We start from the raw sequence: 17,162 nt of genomic DNA on the forward strand, positions 1-17,162 counted from the left end.
AGGGGGAAGAATAGAGCCAGCGCTGTGCACGGCTGCATCTTTTCTCCCCTCTCTTCCTCTTCACACACGACTTGAGCAACAGCAGGAGCCAATGGCTCCTGCTGCTGTCAATCAAATGCAGTGAAAAGGAAGTGGAGGGTGGGGCTAAGTCCTGCTGTATAAGCCTATGGAGCGCAGCTCTATAGATACACAACTCAGGAGCGAGCGGACACCATGTGCTTCTATAGCAGCCATTTGTTACGGGGACACGCAAAAAAGAAAAGGAGCCAGGATTGCCGGTGGGGGACCCAAGAAGAGGAGGATCGGGCCACTCTGTGTGCTGCACAGAGCAGGTGAGTATAGCATGTTTGTTGCTTTAATTTTTTTTTAAATCTAGATTTTAGTAACACTTTATTTTTTTTTTATAATGAATTTTTAGTAGGTTTCAAAAGAAGCATCTTGTACAGCATACAGGAAAATCTCAAGTAACACTTTAAAGTGTATGTGAACCCCAACAGTGGTCATTACTTATTTGCTCCATTTTGGTCTTCTGAATATACAGTAGAAAGCATTGTATTAAATCTGTTCTGTGTTCAAAAAATACCTGTTGATCTTGCCATAACTCTTCTGAACTGATAGCACCCTGTACTATGGGCCTTTGCTGCATTCTTATCAACTAGCATTATTCCCAGTCCTCTTTTTATGCTTTAGAACAGCTCTGCTCTGGAGAGGTGGGGTTAGGTGTATTGCAATCCTAACACTTCCTGTCCAAGGGTGACAACCCCATTCCTCCATAGATACAGCAAAGTGAACGTTGTCACTCTAGGAAAGGGTGTATATTACTGGAAGGATCACCAAGTGCAAATCAAAGTGTAAAATCCTGAAAAAAGAAAAACCAATGCAGCCCCCATATCTAAGGATGGGAAAGTTACAATCAGGGGCGGACTGACAACTCATGGGGCCCCTGGGCAATAGGGGATCATGGGGCACCTGTGTCCTTGCCCAAACTTAAAAAAGCCTATGAAAAAGGTACCAGGGGCATCTCATGGGGCCCCCTACTGACCCCGGGCCCTCGGGCAGTGCCCGAGTTTCCAAATGGTCAGTCCGCCCCTGGTTACAATATATTACATGTTGAGTTCTTGGGTTTAGATAACCTTTTATTGAATTACAACTGCATGGCTCAACCTCTTGTATTAGCTTCCTTTTTTTACATGATTATATGCAGTATGTGAAAGTCTGATGACAATTAACAGGAAGATAGATAAAGGAATATGTTTGAGTGTATTTGCGTAAGAATACCCAAGTTTTAGAAGAATACAAAATCTAGACATCCATATTTACACAGAGCACTGAATATTTTGATGTAAATAGTAGAGCAAGTTGTACGACGTTCATTACAGATCTACATTGTGGGGATAGACATGACCTGAATGATGATAAAGTCCCGAGAATATCCTGGCTGATTTCTTTCCCCCATGGTTTGGAGTGGAGCGTCAGTCCTGCTGGTGAACATATTGATATCGCATTTCTGAGCCAAAGATCTGCATCCAGCAACACAAGCAATATGTGCAGGCAACAGGAGACAAGAACGTGCTCCGGCTCACCCAGGGGAATAGCTATCACCTCATAGTTATTAATGAGCTGGAAAGCCATTCAAAGGACGCAGTTTGTCTACTTTGTCCTGTGTTCCTCCCCACTGGGGGGATCAACTGATCGGCGCAGTGCCTGTGGTGACAAGGGAAGCGATACAGGTCTTCTACATACAGAATCCACACCTCCAAATTATTCAGAACATTTCCACATTGCTGATTCCGTATTGTTTATGGATTATATAGTTTCCACTACCATAAACCCTTTTTTTGTAGTTCTGTAGAGTTTTTTAGTTGGTAAATATTTGAGTATATATTCCGTTTTACATACCGTAAGTTAGTTAATAATTGTGATCTTGCAGGAGATAGTTTTAGCTACTGGCGAACAAATAGCCTGAATTCTCATTGATAATAGTTCTTCTGCCTATAAATAAATCAATAAATATATATATATATATATATATATATATATACATACACCCTCGGTATATATATATATGTACCTCGGTTTACGAATTTAATGCGTTCTCCTGGTCGTTTCATATTGTGAAAAAATCGTATACCTGAAATGCAGTTTCCCATAGGAATGCATTGAAAACCAATGAATCCATTCCGGAGGTCAGAAAAAAGTTAAAAAAAAAGTCTTTTATCTGTTCAAAACTCTTTATAAAGTGCACTTTAAAGGCATAAATACCGTACAGGGACATGATTAAAAATTTCCACAATGGCTCCAAAACTCGATTCAAAAACCACTCCAACACCTCCACACTGGACGCCACGTGCTACCCGCAGACTCCAGCATGCATGAGGCCGGTGCTTTAAACCTCCCAGGAGCAACTAATCGTGGGGAAACTTGCTTCGTATTGCGAAAAAAATTTGTAAATGCATTGAAAACCAATAAATCCATTCTGGGGGTCAGAAAAAAGTAAAAAAAAAAAAGTCTTATCTGTTCAAAACTCTTTATAAAGTGCACTTTAAAGGTACGGGGCCAGCGCTATAAACCTCCCAGGTGCAATGCATCCTGGGGAAACTTGCTTAATATTGTGAAAAAAATTTGTAAACCGAGGCATTATTTTCAATGGATTTTCATTCGTAAACCGAAAATTACGTTAACCGAGGCATTCGTAAACCAAGGTACAATTGTATATATATATATCTATATATATCTATATATATATATATATATACTCTGTATGTATAAATATATATAGAGTTTTTTTTTCAGCAGGAACGCTGGGGAACGCAGTTCCAGTACCTCCAGCACTGAATGTATGTAATAGCAAGGGGTGCTGGGGTGTGCTGGAAGGTCTATCAGTGCTGGCTGCTGGGGGATCTATTGTTACTGGAGGGGATCTACTTTTACATGGTGGTCTACTGTTGCTGGGGAGGTCAGTTGTTGCTGGTGGTGGATCTATTGTTGCTGGAAGGGATCTACTGTTTAGGGAGGTATCTATTGTTGTTGGCTGCTGGAGGATCTATTGATGCTGGCTGCTTGGGGATCTGTTATTGCTTCTGGGGGGCTATTGTTGCTGGGGCGGTATTTTGTTGCCAGGGTTCATTGTTGCTGGGGGACTCTATTGTTGCTGGAGGGGGGAGCTCTATTGCTGCTGGCTGTGGGGAGTCTATTGTACTGCTTTTCTTGTTATCATTAACACCTTCCATACAAAGTACTTAGCACCACAAAATGACGATTGGCTGTGTATTCTCTATAAGGATCTGTACTGGGAGGTGGGTAGGGGGCTGAACCAAGGTACTGTGCTTAGGGATGGGTAGGTGGCAGAGACAAGAACTGATCCCGAAGGGAGGCGTTCCTGCACCTATTCTCTGAGAAAAAAAGCCCTGTATATATATTGTATGTATATATATATAAATATATATATCTCATGTATAGAGCAAAGCTGCCTGTAGTTGTATACAGTATATTGATATTGTATTGAGTGATATTGTATCAATTATTTCTGTTTTTCAGCAGTTGTATTTGGTAACCTTTACCATCCAAAGAAATGTCTGGGATTTAGCAGGTTATTGAGGTAGAGATTGGCAGACATCTTCATTTTTCACACATGACATACAAACAGAATTAAAAAATAGTAGATGTTTTGCATAAGTCATCCATTATACCTGGGGCTGGTTCATGCTATACTATTGCAACGCAAATGTATTGTTCTACAGCACAAAGAAGTCTATGGCAACCTATGAAATTGCACATCTAGAGCCCCTCCACCAGCAGAAGTCAAGACTCCCCCACCCTCACAGATGGGATTAAGCTGGGGGGTGGAGCTGAAAGTGCAGGGCCTGGAGGAGGACCAGAGAGTCGCGGGATCTGCCGGAGGAGTTCTGTTCTCCTCTGTTGATGACTGCTGAGACAAGTGGACGGCGGAGACGAGGGGGGATGCCGTAGCTGCAGGAGAGTTGTGAGGGCCATGAAATTATCTGGTGGGCCATGGGCCTTGTTTTTGACAAGTCCACAGGGTCATGTGAAAGGTATTCCTCGCCTAGTAGAGCTGCAGTAATGGAAGCAGATTTCTTCTTTTTTTTTTATCTTCCCTCAGTTACTGCAAATCACTGCACTTTCCACCTTTTTATTAAAACAACGCTTTCCTTTGCCAATATTTACAGAAACTGCTGCCAGATATAAACTATTCTGCTTATAAACAACCATTGCAAAATCACTGAACAAAAACTTTCCTCCAGTCTGTCCGCAGAGATCTGGTTATTCCTTCCATTGAGCACCATGGCCTTGAGAACATGTCAATCAGGGCCTGCAAATCAAAGACACCTCTGCCTGTCCTATTGGAGTCATGTGTCACTGCTCTCTGCATGCATCACCAGCCAGGGGCGATGGTTAGAAATAGAGATGATAGCTTAGATCAGACTTTTTCAACATTTTTGCCCCAGAGGAACCCTTGAAATAATTTTCAGGTCTTGGAGAACCCTTGCTAAAACCTATTCAGTGGGAAAAATGCCCCTTCATTGGTGGTCAGTGGGAAGAACGCCCCCCTTACAGTGTTGGTCAGGATGGCACCCTTACCGACAACTAAAAAGATCATTGAACCATGCAGTTGGTTCTGCCAAGTGGTGCTGACCTTGTAAATATGCAGGCACATGTCAATCAGCCACCGCTCAAGGCACCCTTTGGAGGAACCCTGGTTGGGAATGACTGGCTTAGACATAGACTTTAGACAAATAGCTAAAAATGACATATCCATAGCTATGCTGTTCAGTCCTCTAAACCCGTATGGTTTGGAAAAAAAGTGTGTTCAAAATATCTGCTGAAGCAGATTATGAAGGTATCACTATTGATATCTGGAAAGGTTCACTTTAAATTATCGGGAAAGGGGAGTGCACTCAATTCCTATTCATGACCGGTCCCCAATATTCCATGGTTCAAACAAAATAATCATATTGTGAAACCTACTTCTTATGTAAAATGAGTATAAATGGGTCAGATATTTAGGGCACAATAAAATTTATTATAAGAAAAAAGCTATATTCCAATATATATTTAAAAAATAAAAATATTTCTTTTATATATATATGGTTCTGACCCAATAAGCTTTCCCATTTACATCTCACTATAACCTTCTATACACGAAGCTGGCTATTTATGTACTGCAGGATTTTAATTCAGTGTTCTGTTCTGTTTATGCAGGTTCTCCAGAGAGGACAATCAAGAGATTTGAAGCGGAAGGGGTCAGCCATTACACCACACTCCTGCTGAGTGAAGATGGGAACACTTTGTATGTGGGAGCACGGGAGGCTCTGTTCTCACTGAACAGCACAAACTTCATGTCTCACTCCATGGTAGGTCATTTCTTTCTACTTTCTCTAATAGTGTGACAGAGCGGCTCTGCCATGTCCCTTAGTAATGCCGTACTTATTTACTCTTCCAGCTGACGTGGGAAGCAGAAGAGCTTAAAAAGAAGGAGTGCACTTTTAAGGGAAAAGATGCTCAGGTATGTTCTGTATCCTACAATACATATCACAATAGCAAGTTTATGGATTTATTTCATTAGGCAATGCCGAGAGCATTGGGAATGTGCATTAACCACATTTGGAAACCGTACAGCTGATTTTTGGCTGTGGGTTACAACATTTGGCATATCCTCATTGTTCTTTGTGCTGCATTGATAATTATGTATTGATGGACGATTCTGATTTATTAACCTTGAATGTTAGAAACTTGGATCAGCTATGATTTTTTTTTTTTCACAAAACAATGCGGAAAAGCTAATAAATTATATTGTGAAATTTCCTATATCTTCACCTGGCTTCAGCAAGCCTCTGCTTGTCTAGTTGTTTAGTAGCACTTTGCACAATGGTAGTAGAGTTAGTCAGTTATTAGAACTGCAGATATATGACATAGCAATTATTCTGACGGCCTTTATGTTTTCTTCCTATGGTTGCTCATGTTGCTGCAATCAATGTTGGAGGCCTCCCCATGGAAAATTGTGCCTGAATTACTTCCTGGAGCACATTAGCAATGGTGTCACTATGGATACAGTGCAATTGTAATATCAGTTCACTAAGCTCACCATTATGAACATGGGACCGGTTATAACCTGTAGACAGTTTTCAATTAGGACTGCGGATATATGACACAACAATTATTCTGGTGGTCTCTAAATATTCTTCCTATGGCCTCTCATGCTGCTGCAAGCAACGTTGGAGGCCTCCCTATTGAAAATAATGCATGAATTGCTTCCTAGAGAGCAATAGCAATGGTTTCACGATGGATACAGTGCAATTATAATCTCTGGTCACCAGTGTTACCATTGTGAACATCGAACTGGTTATAGCCTGTAGGCAGTTGGCGATTAGAACTGCGGATGCACGACACAACAATAATTCTGGTGGCCTCTGTTTTCTTCCTATGGTTACTCATGCTGTCTAAGCAATGTGGGGAGCCAACCCATGGAAAAGAGTGCATGAATTGTTTCCTAGAGCACATTAGCAATGATGTCAGTATGAATAGAAAGTGTAATTATAATATCAGTTCACAAGGTTCAATATTGTGAACATAGAACTGGTATAACCTGTAGACAGTTGGTGATTAGGACTGTGTATATATGACAACAAATATTCTGGTGGCCTCTACATTTTCTTCCTATGTTTTTTCATGCTGCTACAAGCAACATTGGAGGCCTCCCTATCGAAAACAATGCATAAATTGCTTCCTAGAGAGCATTAGCAATGGTTTGACTATGAATGCAATGCAATTATAATACCAATTTTCTAGGCTCACCATTGTGAACATAGGACTGGTGGACTGGCTTCTTTATTCAACCTTACCAACTATGTAACTCTGTATAGCCTGTAGTGTATTTGGTAAATGTTTCTATGCTATCCAGTCTAATTGACTTTTAAAAGCAGAAGCTGACTGGTTGACAGACAAAGAGGAGCCAGATCCTTAGGCCTCATGCACACTGGCTGTTTTTACAGCGGCTGTTTTGGCCATCAGGTGTTTTTTTTCTACAGCCAGTAAGTTCCCCAGCATGTTATCCTGTGTGTCCATGCACACATAGGACTTTGTCAGTGTTTTTTGGCTGGAACGTTTTAAGGTTGGAAACCCCCCCCCCCCCCTCCCAGAACAACTGCGTTTGAAGAGGAGTTTTTCAGCAGTAAAAACGCTCTGACTCTGCAAAACGCTGAAAATGCAGCTATCCTGCGTTTATGAGCGTTTTTGAGTCCCAAGCTTTTCTGGGAGTATAGTTTTGCTGAAAAAGCGCTAACGCAAAAATGTAACAAAGCTCACGTTTTTAATGTGGAATTGTACAACTAACGCTACTGGCATTTGTATACCATCCAGTGTGCATGAGGCCTAAATCACCAGCTAGAGATACTCTAAAAGCCATTGCCAGCATTGCATTGCTCTGCAACATGCTGGTAATATGTCTTGTATGCTGCATTTTGGTGCCTTGCCCTGTATGGTGCCATTCAAGTCAATTGAGTAGGATCCTTCAAAACTGCAGTGTAATGTATTTAGAAATGAACACCACTGTCATATTCAGGGGCGGACTGACAATTTGGAAACTCAGGCACTGCCCGAGGGCCCAGGGTCAGTAGGGGGCCCCATGAGATGCCCCTGGTACCATTTTCATAGGCTTTTTTGAGTTTGGGCAAGGACACAGGGGCCCCATGATACCCTATTGCCCGGGGGCCCCATGAGTTGTCAGTCCGCCCCTGGTCATATGCTTTAAGGGGCCATACACAGGGGGCGTTTTGATAACTCTTGTAATGTTAGCTGTGTAAAGTCATGTTAAAAACGTGAGTTTTTCAGCTTTTTTTTAGCGTTTTTGCATCAGTGTTTAGCGGAGTTTTGACGCGTTTTTTCACATTTGCATTTTTTTGTGTTTTTTATTTTAAAATAAAAAGTTCAAAAACACTGGTTTGACACGTTTTACCGCATTTTTCAGTGTTAGTGCATTTTTACAGCTAAAAAAATTCTAGAAACCCACTAGTCCTGCGTTTTTTTTCTAGCCAAAAAACGTTGATTACAGTCTATGTGTGTATGGACACATAGGATAACATGCTGGGGAGTTTAGTGGCTGTAGAAAAAAATGTCAAAAGCCAAAAACAGCCGCTGTCAAATGTCAAGTGTGCATGAGGACTTATAGTGAGAACAAACCCTAAAACCACAATTTGCGGGAAGCCCCATTATTTTAGTTCTTATTGCTTACATTGACTATTTTTAGCTGATTCTCTCTTGTTATTGAGCTGGTCGGGACAGTCCTCTGCCATTCGTGGGAAAGAAGTGGTCTGCAGCACACCATAAAAAGGAGTGTGTTCCATAATATAAATATATATTAGTCGTCTCAAAGTACGACCGCGCCTTAGTTACACACCCCATTGACACAGTAACTTTGATTTTATATTTGCACTGTACCTGACCTTTTCCATGCATATGAACCTGAATACAAGCGGAAATTAGTATGTGCTTTGTATGTGTTTGTATGCAGCAGCCATTAGTAGATGTGGTTACAGCTGAACATCTGATAATAATGTAATAGGGTTGTATATGTGATACACCATCTGCATTACAAAGCCGTTACCAGAATGCTTCAACTTAAAGTGGTTCTAAAGGCACAAGGTTTTTTTATGCATTCTCTGCATTAAGGTAAAAAACCTGCTGCAAACCTTCCCTCTATATATGTGCCTGAGCCGAACGTGATCCAACGCTGTGCCCAAGAGCAGTGGATCCCTCGGCTCTCTTCCTTCTCATTGGCCCAGAGACAGCAGCAGGAGCTGTTGGATATGCCACCCAGGGAGACTTTGTCTCATTCCCAGGGACTGAGTACTCCAGTTATATTTATTTTAGGTACTTCTATAGTGCTGTCAATTTATGCAGTGCTTTACATATATATATTGTACATTCACATCAGTTCCTAACCCTCAAGGAGTGTACAATCTAAGGTCCCTACCTTACATTCATACATACACATACTAGGGACAATTTAGACAGGAGCCAATTAACCTACCAGCATGTCTCTGGGAGGAAACCAGAGTACCCAGAGAAAACCCACGTAGGCACAGGGAGAACATGCAAACTCCAGGCAGGTGGATTTGAACCAACGACCCTAGTACTGCCAGGCGGAAGTGCCAACCATTTAGCCACTGTGCTGCCCCTGGTTTCCTCCCACACTCCAAAGACATGCTGGTAGGTTAATTGGATCCTGTCTAAATTGGCCCTAGTATGTGTATGTATGAATGTGAGTTATGGGCTTTAGATTGTGCGCCACTTGAGGGTTAAGGACCCTTAGCCTTACCATTACATACATTCAGTGCTGGAGGTGCCGGAACTGCGTTCCCCCACGTTTCCACTGGAAAAAAAAGCCCTGCTTATATCAACCTATGTGCAGGTAAGTACTGTAGACTGAACTGACCAGGAGACCAGGAGCCAGAGCGAGGATTGGAACCCAGAAAGAGGAGTAGAGCAGTGTAGAGCTGGTTGATCCAAGGACAGGCTGGAAGGAAACCTTGTGGAGTGGAGTAAAGTGTGTGCTGTCTTTGGAGGATCCAGAGGGATTGGGAAAGCCGTTGCCAAGTTACTAGTTCAAAAAGACTATAAAGTGGCTATTATATCAAGAAATCTGGAAGCTGCCTCAGCCACAGCCGGAGAGCTTAACGGAATGGACTGTCAATGAGAACCAAATCAGAAGATATATTGGCTCAGCTCTCCGTCAATCTCATAGGACCGATACATACTTGTAGAGTTGCACGGCGTAGCATGGCCCAGCAGCAGGGTGCAGCTATTGTCAATGTAGCTGTCCTTGGGCTCTGTTTGTGAGCTCTTTCCTCAGGAGGCACTCCACCTTTATTGGATCAGTGATTGATGACATGAAGTGGACGGATATATTTGGAGGAGTCTTTTCCATTTATGCTGGTTCTGTCCAATGCTGCTTTATTTTTTGCTGCTGGTGAGCGCATAGTTACATAGTTAGTCTGGCTGAAGAAAGACAAAAGTCCATCCAGTTCAGCCATAGAAAAAAAAAAGTAATAATCCTATACCCACAGTTGAACCTTCCTGATCCCCCGAGAGGCAATCGGATATTCCCTGAATCAACTTTACCTATAAATGTTAGTATCCAGTTATAGTCTGTGTATCTAAGAAACAATCCTGGACTTTTTTGAAGCAATCCACTGAGCTGGCCAGAACCAACTCTTGAGGGAGTCTATTCCACATTTTCACAGCTTTCACTGTGAAGAAACCTTTCCATGTTTGGAGGAGGATTAGTGGTGGAGGATTATCCCAGAAGTCACGGATGTCACAGTTGAACCTTCCTGATCTCCCGAGAGGCAATCGGATATTCCCTGAATCAACTTTACCTATAAATGTTAGTATCCAGTTATATTCTGTGTATCTAGGAAACAATCCAGGACTTTTTTGAAGCAATCCACTGAGCTGGCCAGAACCAACTCTTGAGGGAGTCTATTCCACAGTTTCACAGCTCTCACTGTGAAGAAACCTTTCCATGTTTGGAGGATAGTGGTGGAGGATTATCCCAAAAGTCACGGATGTCACATTTTTATTATTGATCACTACTGACTCGCACAATACGCTTTTACTATCTATTTTATTTTTGGTCAACATTGACACACATGATTCATTCCTTGACACTGTATTATTGGATAGTAAACCTATTCACATATTTGCTGTAAGATTTATATTATTTTGGATATTTCATTTCTGGTCAATTGATTAATAATCTTGTGACATCACAACACTTTATGATAGTGTACAACATACACGTACTTGTTGTTTATATTATCGCTGCTCCTAGATTTATGTATTTGTACAGTGGAGGAAGAAGGTTTGCCACATTGTGCTAGCAGCTCCTATTCCGTTGCGCTCGCTGTCCAATTTTTTACATGAATAATGTCTTCTAATTTCAGAATGATTGTCAGAACTACATCAAGATCCTCCTGCAGCTGAACGGCACACATCTGTACACCTGTGGGACGTACGCCTTCAGCCCCAACTGCACCTACATTGTGAGTACCGTCTTTTATCCCGGCATCATGAAGCTCACACACCCTGTTTGGGATGGGCCACTTACTATGAGGGTTCCACTTATATTTCGGGACCATGTGGGAGTAGCAAGTGTCCTAGAAATAACTCAGAGAGTATTCTCTCTAATGTGCGTCAGAAAAATAATACCTGGCGTGTTACGGTATTAATGCCTTGTCTACTCTTGTTGCGCAAACATCATTTTCAATCAATGCTTCCATTGACACTGTTAGTATTACACTTCTTCATGCCTCTGCCTTCTCAATGGGTCTCCTTCCTATGCACAGTAGAAGAGGTTGTACTTGGCTGGGAGGATGAGACTGGGTGGGTCCCACTTATTAGAAGCTTAATGTGTGGGCTGTACATGATACCAGCCTGCCTGGAAATAGTAAATGCCGTGTACAATGGATACTGAGTCCTGGCTGCTAGTGTACTGCATGTGGTACATTAACCACTTGCCCTCCAGAGGATTTACCCCCCTTCCTGGCCAGGCCATTTTTTGCGATACGGCGCTGTGTTACTTTAACTGACAATTGCGCGATCGTGCAACGCTGCACCCAAATGAAATTTACGTCCTTTTTTTTCCATAAATAGAATTTTCTTTTGGTGGTATTTGATCACTTCAGTCGGGCCAGCGCATGCTGAAGCGCACAGTGTGCAGAAATTGGTAACTATCGGCAGAGTCAATAGCTAAAGACCTCCAAACTTCTTGTGGCCTTCAAATTATCACAGCAACAGTGCATAGAGAGCTTCATGGAATGGGTTTTATTTTTTGCGCTATAAACAAAAAAAGACTGCCAATTTTGAGAAAAAAACTATATTTTTGACTTTTTTTACTATTAAACATGTCCAGTAAAAACATGTATAAAATCAAATTTCGTCATAAATTTAGGCCAAAATGTTTTCTGCTACATGTCTTTGCTAAAAATAAATCCCAATACGTGTAAATTAATTTGTTTACGTGAAAGTTATAGCGTTTACAAATGGCGGTATAGATATTGGAATTTTTTTTTCTTACTAGCAATGGCGGGACTGCGGCGGGTATTCTGACACTGAGGGGAACTGATTTGGTGTCATTGACATCCCCAATGACACCAATACAGATATCAGTGTTAATACAAAGCACTGACACTGTACTAATGGCACTGGACAGGAATGAGTTAACATCTGGGGCGATCAAAGGGTTAACTGTGTGCTGTTTTACTACATGGGCTGTGTCTGTGTTTCACTGTAAGCACCCTGCTTTTTATGGCTCTGCTATGCAGAGTTATACAAAGCAGTGTGTAGGAACTGACAGGGGAGAGATCTGTATTGTTTACATAAAGGGCTCTCCCCCGTCGGAGATACTCGGCGATCACAGGGTGCTGGTGAGTAATCATTGACAACCGAGGCCGCAAATGGCGGGAATTGCAAAGTCACATATATATATACCTGATTTTGCACACCCCTGCTGTCCTGTAGCAGTATTTCTGCTACAGGGCAGAGGGAAGCGGTTAAACCCAAACCCAAAAATGTAATCTTTTGCCGCTTATCAATCATTAAATGTGATGGCTGCATCACTTTTCTTTTTTTCAGGCTTTTTCCCCCTCTGTTCTCACCTGGTGATCTGGCCAGTAACACACCTCATGTATTAGAGCGCCGCCCTCTCTAGATGAAGGAGCACAGGGGGCACCTTTGGATAGCAGCATTGTCAGTCTGGGGGGAGGGGAGTGTTGGATGTACTAGCAGATTTAAATACACTATCAAATAGAAGATAAACTCCAGCTGATACTTTATAAGCAGTTAAAGCAAACAGCTTTTTTTCCTTTTGGGATATCATTGTAAGCACCCCTGTCAGTGTTGATTTGTCTCATCCCCATACACCTGCAGGAGAGCTTGTTCTTATGAAAAACAACAAACTTACTGGCCAGATCGCCAGGTGAAAATAAGGAAAAGAAAGCCTAAAAAAGAAAATGGATGCAGCCATTACATCTAAAAATTGATAAGCTACAATATAATAAATGTTTGCTTTCAGGTTTAATACGGCTTTAAAGCTGTACTCCAGGTATTGTATTCTCACACTGGTCCAGTATGCATATGCTGGGGAAGCTGACAATCACTATAAAAGTCGGCACTACGACAGTGATAGCTGAGAGTTTCTGGGTCCTGCTGGGATTCTGTTCGACCGCCGGCCTCCCCTAGAGGGTGGGCAGCCGTTATATTCCTGAGACTAGTAAACTGCACACTTTTGCCAATGATGTTTATAGCCAGTGACGTCCCTAGGCAGGTGCGGAGGGGTGCACGCCGCACTGGATGACACCCATCGTACAGGGTCACCCTGGACCCTCTCCACGAGCTCCACGAAAAGGAGAGTTTTAAAGCAAGCCGACGATCCCCGCAAGATGGATCGGATCTGCGGATTGAGCATAATGGATCGGAGTCCGATCCATTATGCTCCCCAATCTGCAGATCCGATCCATTTTACGGGGATCGTCGGCTTGCTTTAAAACTTTCCTTTTCGTAGAGCTCGTGGAGAGATCAGTTAACCCCGTATAGGTTGCAAGCCGACGATCCCCGCAGGATGGATCGGCTCTGCGGATTGGGGACATAATGGATCGGACTCTGATCCATTATGCTCAATCCGCTGATCCGATCCATCCTGCAAGGATCGTCGGAGGGGTGACACCAAGTGTTGCCGCACCTGGTGACACCAGCCCTCGGGACGCCCCTGTGTATAGCAGTGTAAATTCTTCTCTCTTCTCTGCTCACATGGATACAGTTTATAGGCCTTGTGTATATGTGCTATCAATCGTATGAGAACAGTGTATACAGCAAGCTTTTGAAAACCATTTGCAGAGCTTTCAGCAAGTTTGGAGCAGGTTTGCTGAGGCTTTTAAAGGACCCTCCAGCTCCAGTTTGGGGAAGTTGACCACAGATCGTAGACCCTTTTCATATGGACGTTCTGATCGGGTCTGACTGTTTGTTTTTCAGGCGGACCCGAATGGAACCTCTATTTTCCTCCATGGAGCGGCGGTTGTAAATGAACATGCGTCCGTTTACACCCGCCAACATCCATTCCATTTCAATCCGCCAAAAAGAGACAGATGGGGAGCTATTCCCCTTCCGTCTGTCAGATCGGATGGGATAACAGACGGATGGAAAGGGAAAGGCAGTCAGTTTCCATCCACCGCCCATAGCTGTGTCTGTGTCCACTCTGTAGCAGCGGACTGGACACGGATCTGCCATCCACTTGCTCAGCAGGGATCAGCGGAGAGGTCCCCCGCTCAGCAAGTGGATCCACTGATGGGTCCGCCCCGTGTGAAAGGGGCCTAAATGGTAGTATTGACTGTCACTTTAAACAAGTTGGTAGCAGGCTTCACTAGAGGTTTGTACAAAGCATGTTAAAGCCTACTGAATCCTGTTAGCAGCTTGTTTAAAGAGGATCTTTACCCTAGAAAGAAAATACTGTAGCTGCTGACTATTAATAAAAGGACACTTACCTGTCCAAGGATCCAGTGGCATCCTTACCTGGGCCAGTTCTTTGGGTTCCTGATGCTGGCATATTTATTGGGAAAAGACGCCTGTGACTCCTTGCTGCTACACAGCCGGCTTCCCACTACGCATGTGCAAGCTGCTCTTTGTGAATGGTTCTGCAGCCTCCTGGGACCTGTGACATGGTCCAGACCTGAGACATGGCCCAGGTGATGCTAGCGGAAGTGGGAGCATCAAAACCAGGTACCCAACTATGGTAGAGGATGAGGAGGACATAAGATGGAACGTCCCCTTTTCGGTGAAGATCTGCTTTAATGTGACACTCAGCACTCCCATTAAGACCACTGTTTATAAACCCAAACTGGAAATTAAGGTTTTATTAGGGCTCTTTCTCACATGTATATCCAACGTGAATCACTCCTCAGAGGGCATTTGACAAATGGTGAGGAGAGCACCTTCTCAACACCCGATTTAACCCTGTATATCAGTGGTTGTCAACTTATGAGCTAAAGGAGGCCTCAACTGCAGCTCCTGACATTATCAAGGGTCGCACATAATGCCCAATATATGTAATGCTTGGGAGGACTGTCAGAAACTGTAGACCTAATAGAGGAAATGAGGGCCAGAGAGTGTGGACATTCTATATTTCTGGCTGGGGATATGCTGCAGGAGACAGTAAAAAACTGGGAACATGTTACATGAGGCTAGTAGAGATCAATGCTATTACCCTAATGGGCGCATGCGCTCCTCGGCTGCAGGTTGGGCACCAGGGTTGCATATGCTGCACTACCATCGATAGACTTGCATTAGTCAGATTCAATGGTGATCATGCCTGCAGAATGGGATATGCTGTTTCATTTTTGCCGCAGTATGTGTACAGCCCTGAGCGGCTGCATGCCCATGTTCAGGTAGGCCAATCTGAAGCATGTGTACACTAGGGTCATATAGGCTGATACTATACTCCCATTGTTGGTCATTGCTTGGGCTATACCTGTCCTCCAAGGGGGGGGGGGTGACAACAGGAGCTTCTGCAAGCTGGAAGTTTAGTCTAACTGCTATCCTAATCCAGTGGAGTTTCCACTAATCTGGTCCAAGTGTAAAGATATGGGGTTCTGATTTCACATAACTGTATAGTGCAGGTAAGTGACTCGGAAATGATTGAAGTCAGAGGACCAGCATGAGAGCCAGGCAGCTATAGGTTTCCTTTCAATAGTGATTTCCATAGAATGGCATTGGAGAAATATAGAAGGAAAAAGAGAGGGCCATGGGTTCATATTTAAAAAAACAGACATTTTTATTTCACCAATAAGTAGATTCAGCCATCAAGATCAGCTTACACATTTCCATGATTATTATATGCTGGGGAGACCTCTTGGCTGTAGAACTACATTTCCTAATGCATTATTTGTATGATTAGCTTGCCTTGTTTGTACTATGGGGCCATTATTTGAGTCTGAATAAACAATTGTCTGTATATGTAGGCCATCACCTGAAACTTGTTGAGTGGATAGAAGTGAGGTCACTGTTGTTCTAGTGACATCACAATCGTATCGATATTCATCATCATCCCAGAAAGTGTAACACCCAACACTGGCACTCCATGCCACATAACTGTAAACTGACTGCCATTTGCAAGGCTTTTAACGACTTCATCACCAGAAAACTGTCTTTAAACGGGTTAATTTGGCATCTGTGGAGAGCCGTTGAAAAGGCATCTGCTTACCTGCACATTATTAACTATATCAATATTTATACACATGCCAACTGCTCCGGAATCAAGCTAAAAGTTGATTATGCACAGATGCACCGATGCCCAAGGGTGCCCATGCAAATGTGTAATCATTGTAAACAGGCACACATAAACACATTCTGCCCGGCTCATTGCTTCCCGCGGTGAAACCAATTAGAAGAGCCCCCACTACAGGGGAACATTACATTGACACTCACATCTGTACATATAGCCTGATTTATGGATATATAGCAATACATTATTCCATATATATGATACACATGGCAAATTCTGCGATGAAAAGATCCACAAAGGACAATGACTTCAGTCAGTGTTTTGCCAATGGTATTCTGGCTGTTCTGAGTAGTACATTTGCCCATTTGAACGTATTTTTATCAGAATGAAATGAAAGTATTGCAGTTTTTCACTCAACATGGTAGATGTGAAGTGCAACCTTTACCCTTGTTACTCAATATGAAAAGCGGTAAATCTGCCACAATAATGCGTTTGAATGAGTACTTTTAAGGGCTGGTTCACACCCGATGCAGTCCAGTGTGGTTTTTTTTTTCTGCATCAAAAATGCTCGCACAGTGTTTTCCATGTATTCCAAAGGCCATGGTTCACACCAGTGCAGTCGGTTCCAGTCAGTTTCTGATGCAGAAAAAAAAAAGGGAGAACTTGCTGCATTTTTTCTGCACAGAATTGTACTGGAACACAGCAAAAATGCATAAAAAAGGCACTGGAATGAAGTGTGGTGTGAACTGTAAGCAAAAATGCATTCGGAGTGTGAATTGGTCCTTAAGGGAATCTATAGTACAAAAATGACTGTAGATCTACTGGTCCTCTTGCTTGTGCCATAAAAAAACAACCAACCTCCCCCTCCAAG

The 17,162-nt window shown here is 42.8% G+C and overlaps 1 protein-coding gene across 2 annotated transcripts in view; it reads left to right on the forward strand.

Annotated features, from left to right (window-relative positions):
- The window catches only part of SEMA4B (semaphorin 4B), a 444,317-nt gene that overhangs the window by 408,726 nt on the left and 18,429 nt on the right, over positions 1–17,162 (forward strand). For both annotated transcript variants that reach the window (XM_089687631.1, XM_089687632.1), the window contains 3 exons: positions 5,221–5,372; positions 5,462–5,524; positions 10,962–11,060. In XM_089687631.1, the coding sequence (XP_089543757.1) occupies positions 5,221–5,372; positions 5,462–5,524; positions 10,962–11,060 (314 nt within the window). The remainder of the gene's footprint in view (positions 1–5,220; positions 5,373–5,461; positions 5,525–10,961; positions 11,061–17,162) is intronic.

Source organism: Staurois parvus, unplaced genomic scaffold (genome assembly GCF_062004578.1).
Source record: "Staurois parvus isolate SC_StPar_1 unplaced genomic scaffold, SC_StPar_1.0 ptg000432l, whole genome shotgun sequence".
Taxonomy (NCBI): Eukaryota; Metazoa; Chordata; class Amphibia; order Anura; family Ranidae; genus Staurois; species Staurois parvus.